Source organism: Trachurus trachurus (assembly GCF_905171665.1).
Source record: "Trachurus trachurus genome assembly, chromosome: 24".
NCBI lineage: Eukaryota > Metazoa > Chordata > Actinopteri > Carangiformes > Carangidae > Trachurus > Trachurus trachurus.
In genome coordinates, this window is record NC_139910.1 from 16859048 (window position 1) to 16870522 (window position 11475).

At 41.4% G+C, this 11475-nt stretch overlaps 1 protein-coding gene across 1 annotated transcript; it reads right to left on the reverse strand.

The window, feature by feature from the left end:
* Positions 1-9288: 9288 nt before the first annotated feature.
* Positions 9289-11135, reverse strand: tcf21 (transcription factor 21). Its single transcript, XM_084001341.1, has 2 exons — positions 10639-11135; positions 9289-9773 (listed from the first exon to the last, which is right to left on the reverse strand). The coding sequence occupies exons 1-2, from the start codon at positions 11071-11073 to the stop codon at positions 9684-9686; spliced, it is 525 nt and encodes a 174-aa protein (XP_083857467.1). The 5' UTR covers positions 11074-11135; the 3' UTR covers positions 9289-9683.
* Positions 11136-11475: the final 340 nt, after the last annotated feature.

The following is an 11475-nucleotide window of genomic DNA, read 5'->3' on the forward strand; positions in this document are numbered from 1 at the left end:
CCTGAATCCTCTAAAAACAACACGAGGATAATTCTTATGCACACACATATGGATATGAACACAGACACACACATAGGTTTGTGTGCATGCACACCCGCAGAAACACACACATACTCTACACACAGGTAATTGTGCCCACCTGGGAAAACATCATTTAGTCAGGCACCCCTTCCCTCTACTAACACATCCATGTTGTAAGAGCAGCACAGATTGTAAGTGTGTGTACTTTGTGTGTGTGGTTGAGTGACCTGCTTTACCCTTTGCTTGCTCTTTGATCCCAAATTGTATTTGATTATCAACACTCCCTAAACCACCCAATTACAATACTATATTTTATAGGCTTTGCAGTTCAAGGCTGTGAAGAAAATGACCCTGCTTCTTTATGCAGTCTAAACATCCAACCCCTTTGTAGTAACATCAGCCATCCATCTCACAAATCTTGCAAATATTTCATGTACAAATAACTCTTAATTGTTTCAGTGCAAGTGCAATCTCCAGAAGTGAATCTAATTGTAACATCTTCACTAAAGCACAGGCTGACAATCTCAATGCTCAGGTCAAATTCCTTCACAGTCTGCTGGATGCAAAGTGCCGTATAGGTGACAAAAATGTGTGTGTGCAAGCGAGGACTCTTTGTGCTCGTGTTTGGGTTTCACAATGAAATTTATCGTTTTCACATCATGTGAGGTGGATAGAGGAGGAGGATGGGTATTCATTTGTTCTGCTTGTCTGCCCAACAGCTATGTGTTTGTGAGTGAGACGGCGTCTGAGATTTTATTGTGACTATAGTCAGTGACATCATGTGCACTTGACACTTTATGTTAAAAAATGAACAAAATAAAGCACACATTTGCAACTTTGTGGTTGTATGTGAAGTGGCATCATTACACAATTGAAGCAATACTTTGACATTGTCTTGCATTCTTGCTGAAATCGATGAGAAAGTTAATACCACTCTAATGTCAGTCAGATCTGTTGCACGGTATAAAAAGCTAGAGGCAGAACACAAACAATTTAGCCTCTAGAAAGTTTGCAATTCCCACTGGCTTCAAACTTCCCACTCAACTCAAAACCCAAATCTTGCCATCTCTGGGGTAAGTGAGACCAACACAGACAGTTGGCTCCATGGATGTCCCCAGCATTGACGTAAAGGCCAGGAGTCTCATGGCAGACACCTGCTGTGCTCCTTTTAATAATCACTAACCGGTGCCAACAATGACACACACACACACACACACACACACATACATGAGTGTGAGCATGCCAATAAACATGGGTAGGTGATCTGGGCAGGCCCCAGCTATCTTTGGCATCTCCTGTGCTGCAGAGGCTGCTGTGCCAGGCTGCCCAGGCAGCGATGCCATCTGATACGGACTGACACCACCACCAGCTGTTGCCCAACCTCAGTCATGTTGGTATATCTGCCAGTTTTTTTAAAGCATGATGAGCGTGGAGCTTTACATAATTTAGAGCTGCAACACTGACGTCCAGCGCTTAGTGTGTCTAATATTTTTTTCTAAGCACTAGAGGCAAATTGGTCACAGCAGTCACCACTACTTCACCAAAACATTTACACAAATTCACTGGTTCAGCTGCTCCACTCTATTTCCTTGTTGTACTCCTCTGCTGCCATCTACTGGTTAATATAGATACTGTCAGAGGGTATTTTAAATCACCATGTTGGACATTCACCTACTCAATACTAGAAGTAGAAGTATCTATGGTGTGCGATATTATTGGAACTGTAAAATATTGCAAATACTAATTATTTGCTACAATTTTCTTAACTTTTAGATAGTTTTTTTAAATTTGTTTTTTGATGCAGTGTATGTTTACTTATTGTTGTGCTGTGCTTGCTGTGCCTGTCTGCCATGTAAACATGTGTTTGTTTTATGTTGCATGTGATGTGTTGTCAAGGTTCTTGTTGTGATGTGTGTGTGTCCATACCAGCACTGATGCTCTTTGCAAACAAAGTTCCTAAGGGCTAAATGAAGTGATTTTGATTGACTGACTAATTGATTGATTCTTGCCAATACACAGCCCTATTTGCATATGGAGATGGTGGAGGCTACATAGCAGAAACCTGGTGTACAGTATAATAATAATAATAATAATAATAATAATAATAATAATAATAATAATAATAATAATAATAATAATAATAATAATAATAATAATAATTAATAATAATGTCCAATTTAACAGATGGACAGCAGACACACAGATATACGTATTAGTCAGTTTGGTCTTTGTATTTCTGTGAATTATCATATCATCATCAAGAATGCGATCATAAACGGCTCTGTTACCCACAGAATCCATCTTACACTGTTAATAAATAGTTTTTTCCCCCCACCTTTTCCATGACTGAGGCCCAGTTGTCCCCCCTCCTCCCCCTCCTTCCTGAATCATGTCATCTGTCACTGAAGAGAAGTAATGTCTAAGTTGAAGTCAAACATTTGATTATTGATGACCATTACCCCAGGCAATCTCAAGGCACAGAGGCAGTAGCATTGCTGCTGCGCACATACTGGTGATGTGGACACACACAGTGGACAACTCAGCTCTAGCAAGACGATGTGCTAGTACCAAGAAGAACTTGCTCTCTTCAGGTCATAAATAAACAACCAACTTTTCCATTTCATCTGGCTTCGTCACAAGAGCTGCAGCATGTGTACAAACATGTTAGTGCAAGCTGGTACATGATTGATAAAGAGAAATGAGGGCTGTGGGAAAAATAACAAATGGTGATTCACTAAAGGAAGTTATTCAGCTACTAAATGTTTAACTAGATGAAAAACATTCAATCATGTGTTTTTCGTACATTTCCATAACCAAATTAACCCTACCTCAGCAAAGAGGCCAAATGAATCCATATATTGAAAGGGTTACTCGTGAGATAATCAAGGGCATAATTTTAGACTTATGATATGAACACAAAACTGGGGACAGAAATGTGCCACTGTATTTTGTTTGCTCATCTTTGGAACAAAGTTTCCAATCAAACATGGTTAAAACAGTTTTTAATTCTCCATAAAATGTGGCAGAACATGCTTCAGGCCTTTCTGTGCCGGTAAAAGCTGAGGGATAAGTTTCCCCAATGGAAGCCATGTAAACACCTTGTTTAAGTGCTATCATATGACCTTGGTCTTGGTTTATCTTTGGTTCACCTTTGAAGGTTTTTTTTTTTAATGAGAGAGCTTGCCAGTCTGTTACATCAAAAACACATGCTGCAGCTCTCAGGAGGTCAGCTGCATATTTTGCTTATAAAAAGAAAAAAAGAAGTCCCACACATCGCCACTTTGACCTGGACTGGCATCAATAAACAGCACAATGAGAGCAGATTCATCTTTGCTGCTCTGCCTCTTGGTGTTACATGCACTGGACGGGCAAGCAAGTGAGGGAGGGGAGACCAAACTCCATGATCTCCTGCCCAACAAAAACCTTCCTCTGGAGCCTACTGAAGCTGACCAGTTCACTGACCTGAACATCACCACACAGTTGAAGTTGCTTCAGGAGAAGGTGGAACAGCAGAGCGTGGGACTGAAGAACATGGAGGCCCGGCTGAGAGAGACAGAGACACTGGTAGATGAACAGAAGTTGGACCTCAACGTCACTAAGACCACCTTGGACGATTTGAGGACAGCTAACACTGCCATGGAGGTCAGACTGAGAGCCAGTGAAAAACAAGGAGAAGATCTGAAGAAAGAAAACATGGCGCAGTCTGTGAAGCTGACAGATCTCACAGTGATGCTGAATGCCAGTGAAATGCGAGTAGAAGAGCTGAGGGTCAATCTTCAAAACCAGACTGCTGAGCTTCTGTCCACACAAGCCAGAGTGTCAGTCAGCGAGAACGAGCTACAGCTCCTAAAGCCCAGGATGGATAAAGTGCAGGCTCAGAACACAGCCCAAGCTGTTGAACTTTCATCTTTAAAGGACAGGGTAAAGGCTGCTGAGCGCAAATTGGACATTCTGAACAACACGAGTCCAAAAGTAGCATTTTATGCTGCCTTGACGAACGCAGGATCAGTGGGACCTTATAATGTTCCAACACTCCTGAAGTTCAGCAAGGTCTTCACCAATGTTGGCAATGCCTACAATGCAAATACTGGTCTCTTCACTGCACCTGTTAAAGGACTGTACTCTGTCAGATTTACTGTGTGTAGTGGATTGAGAGATGACACTGTAATGGGAGTGATGCTATTCCATAATGGGAAGCCAATCATGTCTAATTTGCAGACCATTAATCCCGGGGGTGGGCAATTTGAGTACTTGTCTAATGGTGTTCTTCTCGAGCTAAATGCCAATGATGAGCTGTTCTTGGTTCTCCCAGGCGGGATGCAAGTCTTTGATAATATGAACAATCACAGCACATTTAGCGCCTTCCTGCTTTCTGATGTGTGATGTCAATCCAATCCAATTTGGAAAATCCAATAAAATGTAAAACAAACAAAAACTCATGTTTGCTCGTTTTCATTTTCACTCTATACTTTTCCTGCAACTGTGAGAGTGTCTTGGTGATCATCCAAATTCCTCTTGTGGGTTCTGATTCTTGTTATCATAATTGATTTATCCAAAAATTGACAGGTGTTTTTCAGTGTATTTTCACTTGTTCAGAAGATAGACTATTGCAAAATTTTGCCTTTATAAATATTGTTAGAATTGCAGGAATGGCTAGAGATTATTGTCAGATCCACCAGAATCCATTTTACACAGACAATAAAAAGGGAAAAACCATGTTGGTACATACAGTATTATTACGTCTTTTCCCACCGTTTCCATTACCGAGGCCCAGTGTCCCCCTCCTTCCTGAATCATGCCGTCCATCAATGTGAAGAAGTAATGTCTAAGTTGAAGTCAAACAATTGATTATTTATGGCCATTACCCCAAAGCAAAACTCAAAGCACAGAGGCAGTAGCACTGCTGCTGCGCATGGACACACACAGTGGACAACTCAGCTCTAGCAAGGCAGCCTGTTTCATTGGCGTCCAGGTCTCCTGCCATCAAGACAATGTGCTAGCACCAAGAACATGTTCTCCTTGGGTCAAAATACACAACCAACTTTTCCATTTCATCTGGCTTCGTCACAAGAGCTGCAGCATGTGTACAAACATGTTAGTGCAAGCTGGTACAAGATTGATAAAGAGAACTGAGGGCTGTGGGAAAAATAACAAATGGCAATTCACTAAAGAAAGTTATTCAGCTACTAAATGTTTAACTAGATGAAAAACATTCAATCATGTGTTTTTCAGACATTTTCATAACCAAATAACCCTACCTCAGCAGAGGCCAAATGAATCCATATATTGAAATGATGACTTTTAAGATAATCAAGGGGAGCATTTTAGACTAATGATATGAACACAAAACTGGAGACAGAAAGATGCAACTTATTTGCTCATCTATAGAATGAATTTTTAAATCAAATGTTAAGACAGTTTTTTAATTCTACAAAAAATGTGGCAGAACATGCTTGGGGCCTTTCTGTGCAGGTATCAGCTGAGGGATAAGTCTCCCCATGAAAAGCTGTAAACACCTTGTTGATGTGCTATCATATGACCTTGGTCTTGGTTTATCTTTGGTTCACCTTTTTTTATTTGAGTTTTTTTTTTTAAATGAGAGAGCTTGCCAGTCTGTTACATCAAAAACACATGCTGCAGCTCTCAGGAGGTCTGCCGCATTTTTTGCTTATAAAAAGACGGCGGACAAGTCCCACACATCGCCACTTTGACCTGAACTGGCATCGATAAACAGCACAATGAGAGCAGATTCATCTTTGCTGCTCTGCCTCTTGGTGTTACATGCACTCGATGTGCAAGCAAGTGAGGGAGGGGAGACCAAACTCCATGATCTCCTGCCCAACAAAAACCTTCCTCTGGAGCCTACTGAAGCTGACCAGTTCACTGACCTGACTGACACCGAGGATGACATATGGACAGAGTTGAACTTGTTAAAGGTGTTGGTGGTAGAGCAGAGGGTGGAGTTGAGGAACATGGAGGCCAGGCTGAGAGAGACGGAGACACAGGTAGATGAGCAGAAGTTGGACCTCCACCTCACTAAAGCCATCTTAGACGAGCTGAGGACAGCTAACACTGCCATGGAGGTCAGACTGAGAGCCAGTGAAAAACAAGGAGAAGATTTGAAGAAAGAAAACATGGCGCAGTCTGTGAAGCTGACACATATCACAGTGATGCTTAATGCCTGTACAATGCAAGTAGAAGAGCTGAGGGTCAATCTTGAAGACCAGACTGCTGAACTTCTGTCCACACAAACCAGGGTGGAAGTCAGCGAGAACGAGCTACAGCTCCTAAAGCCCAGGATGGACGACGTGCAGGCTCAGAACACAGACCAAGCCGTTGAACTTTCATCTTTAATGGGCTGGGCAAACACTACTGAGCACAGATTGGACAATCTGAGCAAGGAAAATCCAATAGCATTTTATGCTGCTTTGACAAACTCAGGATCAGTGGGGCCTTATAATGTTCCAACAGTCCTGAAATTCAGCAAGGTCTACACCAATGTTGGTAATGCCTACAATGCAAGTACTGGTTTCTTTACCGCACCTGTGAGAGGGCTGTATTCTCTCAGATTTACTATATGTAGTGGATTGAGAGATGAAACTGTAATGGGAGTGAAGCTATTCCATAACGGGAGGTCTGTAATGTATAATTTGCAGACTAGGGATCATGGCCAGGGTGGCCATTTTAAGTATCTGTCTAATGCTGTTGTTCTGGAGCTCAATGTTGGTGATGAGCTACATTTGGTTCTACCAGAGGAGACGCAAGTCTACGATAATGAAAACAACCACAGCACATTTATTGCCTTCCTGCTTTTCACTGTGTGATGTGAACCCAATACAATTTGGAAAATCCAATAAAATATAAAACAAACGAAAACTCATGTTTGCTCATTTTCATTTTTCCTGCAACTGTGAGAGTTGTCTTCGTGATCAATCAAATTCCTCTTGTGGGTTCTGATTCTTGTTTATATAATTGATTTATCCAAATATTGACAGGTGTTTTTCATTGCATTTTCACTCGTTCAGAAGACAGACTATTGCAAAATTATGCCTTTATAAATGATGTGAGTATTACAGGAATTGTGAGATCCTCCAGATTTACCCCCAAACACTTTGTGTTTTGTCCAGAAGATGGCAGTCTGAGGATGGAGAGACATATCAGGGAGGGGTCTGGGGAGAAACTTGGAAAGTATTGAAATATATGTATGTAATGATGTAACCTTTTTTGCAGAGGGATTTGTGGGTTTTCACAATCACACCTCCAGTATACATGACTTTTAAAGTTGCTGATGGACAGATGGAGAGAGATGTTGGATTTAAAAGTCAGCTGTGAGGCCTGTAATGAATAAACTGTTGATTATGGTGAACATGTGAATATCTTGCATTGGCTGCATCACAGCTGATAAACAAGTCATGCCAGTAAGAAGAAAGTGATTTGAAGGAACAATGAGGACAGATGGGAAACATGATGGGATCAGCTGGAACACAGTGTGATTTCTGTCCTCCCCTCAGTCTGTGGACCTTTTTCACATCACAGTTTGGGCAGTTGTCCAACAAAACAATTAGCAAGTATGGGAATCCCGGCCCTGCTCTCATACAGACCCCTCCCTCCCTTCTATATCTCTCATCCTCTCTTTCTCTCTCTCTCTCTCTGCAGCTGGCCCCAGGAGAGAGGCAGCCAAGTTTATTTTCTCCACGGTGGTCCCTTTGGGGTGGCGGCGAGGCCCCTGCCATGCCGCCGCTGATGTATTAGGTGCGGGTTCTTAAAGAGATGTCGGTGGGACTCTTTTATTACTACAGCACTCAGTCTTATTGTTCCTGTTGAAGGATACTTGGTACTTTTTTGCCTGAGATGAACAAGTGTGTGAATGCAGCCAGCCTCTTCCCTCCTGCTATAGTCACTGTAAAGTAGCTTTAATCTAAAGCAAAAGCACAGATTGATTGGAAAAAACACATACACCTAAAAAATTATGTAAATACTCATGATTAAATATGTATTTAAAATGTCTATCAAACGTTAACAACTGTCAGTGCTTATAGAAAACAAACTTATCATTTACACTATTTGTCAGATGTATCCAGAATCAGATATCTCAATTTAAAAATACAATGTTGGTGTTGTTTGAATGTACCATTTACTGTAGAGACCTGAGAGGGGACAGATTGAAAAACAACTTCCTCTGGGTATCTCAGTCATGTTCCAGTGGACTTTTAGGTCAAAGATATAAATCACGCAAATGCAATTGAATAGAAATTAAGAAGTAAAAAATGTACCTAAGTAAGCATAACTGAAACAAAACAGATGAAGCATGTATTTGTTGAAAAGGGGACAATTGTGTGTTTTGTTGGAGCTTGAGTTGTTGTGAGTAGTGGTGTTCAGTTGTGGAGAGGTCAAAGGATTCAGTGCAGGAAAAAAGATGTTGATCCTCCACATTAACTTTTCTTTAGCTCTTTGCTTTCATTGTAGCAGCCCAGAATGAGAGAGAGAGAGAGAGAGAGAGAGAGAGAGAGAGAGAGAGAGAGAGAGAGGCCGTGTGTCAGCGAGCATAAATAACTGTCGGCGTGATGTAAACACAGCGGTCATAACCCAACGAATTAAAACAACTGCTCTGGGCGGGATTAAAGCTCCGCGCGCACTTTTTCCTGCCAGTTTCATAAATGTCGTAAAGGTCCTCTGACGGAGACTGAGACAGCTCGCAGCTGATTGGCTGAATCTTAAATGGTCTATCCATGGTCTAATTAATATTACCTGCATCTTTTTTTCGAAATGTGATATTTTAGAATTAAAACCAGGAAGTCTGGGTATTGTAATTGTTATTAAATAAAGTTTTACACACAAACATTAGCTATGAGCACATGTATTTACCAACCAGTTTTCACAAATGATATCTCCATCTGTTTTGACTTGTGTAAATGATGAGAAACACTAACCGCCTTTTAGGATCCTGAATTATCTTTGAAGGCAAAAGTTTGTTTATGTAACGACAAGCACATCTACTGTTATCTTTTAGAAACAACACAGAGAGACTTATCTGCTCTGACGCTTTGTTGGTGCTCAGGTTCTGCTATTCTGAAGGAGTGGAGTGATGAGAGGTTACAAGAGGTCAAAGCTGTGGCCCACACACGGAAGTGCAATAGAGGAGACTAGACAAAAAATAATGATGATAATAAAAAAAGATACATTCAGAACACAAGGTGTAGAAGTGATACAAATATATTTTATATACATAATCTGTACAACCATTGGAGACATAGTGTGGACACAGGTCGGGTCACGCGCACAGTCGTCCATCACACTGCAGATGCCAAAATAGGCCTGCACGAGTAAAAAAAAAAAAAATTAAATGCATCTGCAGAGTATAAAAAAAGCAATTGAATGCACGCAGTTTATCTTTGAACCAGCAAAGACAATAATGAGTGACAGAATGCATTTAAATAATAAAAAAAAAGAAAAAGAAAAATCAGCTCGTCTTTACAGGAACGATGGAGAGAGGACAAACTCCCTCCGTTATTCCCACTCAATGTCTGCGGAGATGAGGCGTGGATTTCAGTCACTATCTTTTTTTCTTTCATGTATCTATTTTTTTCTTGGTTAAAAACAAAACAAAAACAAAACAAAAAACAACATTCCCTTCAAAACTTTGGAGGAGAGGTGTAGCATCATCAGGATGCTGTTGTTCCACATAACCGCGTTGTGTTCAGCATCTCCTTCAAGTCGTTCTCCGGTTTACCTGCCACCATGAAAGGCCACGTCTGCGGAGAGAAAACAACCAGTTAGGCCAAAATTTCAATTGTAAATAAAATGAAATAAAATAAAACAAAACAAAACAATAAATAAATTCATGAATCAAAGAACGAAGGGGAAAAACTATAATGCATCTTTGAATCACTGTAATGTTTCCATAAAGAGGAAACAGTTTCTAGCTCTTCATGCATTGGATTAAAAAGAAGAAAAAAAAGATTTTGCCTCTGCAGCTCCGAAATTATAATCTGTAACATTCCTATGGTGTTATCATATTTATATATAATAATGTTATACGCCAATAATAAATGTGTTTGAGTTGCGAATTTAACGCCTTTCTGCCAAGGTTAAAACTAAAATGTGTATCACCTCAGTATGAAAACAAGTTAATCCGGAGCTCTGCTGCAGATTTAATTTTATTTTTATTTATCATCTATGGCCTAAAGTCGTATTAGGCCTACTTCAAGAAAGGAAAAAATCAAATCCTGTTCATGTCTATTGATCGAAAATAATCGACAATGCAATTATTATTACTTGACCAGGCATTTTGCACAAAGTATCAAGGCGAAAAGTGAAGGAAACCCTATGCACCTGCTTGACATACGTTTGTCGACTTGATGCTGTGACATATGAGGCCTTGTGTGACGTTTGGAGGCCAAAATCAAATCCTGAGTGTAAATGAGTTTAACATTTCTTGCTAGTTTTTAGGGAGTAAATATTACGAGGCAAATAGTACTTATTGAAATATATTAAAAATCATTCAGGCGCTCGTTTATTCTCAGATAATTGGCCTCCAGTGTTATGTTCAAGTCTGCCTCCATCAATAACATTTCACATAGGTTATCCTCCTCCCTCCCCCGGATCCCCACTTCTCACCAGGTTGACAGGGTGGATAAATCCGTTTTCAAATTTGTCGTTGGCCAGTATCTGTCGGAGGTGAGCGATGTAGCTGGACGCCAGGCGCAGTGTGTCCAGTTTGGAGAGCTTGGTGTCCGATGGTACCCAGGGTAGAGAGGTCTTCAGCCGGGAGAAGGCTTTGGACAGGACGCGCATCCTGGCTCTCTCCCGCGCGTTGGCCGCGTTCCTCTGCACCTGCTTGCCCTCCTGCGGCACCCCGCCTTTGGATGCAGTTTTCCGGGACGACGTCTTCCTTTTCTTGCCCGGCGCGTCTCTCCGCTCGTCGTTCGCGCAGGGACCCTCGCAGTTGGAGCTCTCCTCCGTGCTCTCGTTGGAGTCTTTACCGGAGGAGCCAAACTTCAGGATGCCGTCCAGGAGCTCGTCGTCGACATCGCTGAGAGACCCGGTGGACATGGTGAACTGTCTCCGACGGTAGCGGGCTCAAAACATGGGAGCAGCAAGTTCAGGCTGGACAGGAGCTGCAGTGGGGTGGTGGGTAAAACACACGCCTGGGTGATGTGTTCATGAACTGCTAACTGTGCGTGGACAGAGCAGAAAGAAACAGACTTTTTATCTCCATGACCAGAGAGGGCGTTACCTCATGCTGGGAGGAGACATGGTAGCCTACTGATCTCACTTGCTGGTTCCCAATGGTTTTCTGGACCCCAAGGGACCCTGGATGGGTCTAAGCAAAAATAAAGAATATACTATAGCTTTATTTTAAACACAATTTAACCCCATTCACACTCACTTTAATTATACTGAATAGATGATATGGTTAAATAACTGATATCTCCTCTTCCTTAGAATTTATTT

Coding starts and splice junctions, on each gene's coding strand:
- tcf21 (XM_084001341.1), bottom strand. CDS start 11,073: ATGTCCACCGGGTCTCTCAGCGATGTCGACGACGAGCTCCTGGACGGC. Junction 9,774..10,638: donor TTATCCACCCTGTCAACCTG/GTGAGAAGTGGG, acceptor TTCTCTCCGCAG/ACGTGGCCTTTCATGGTGGC.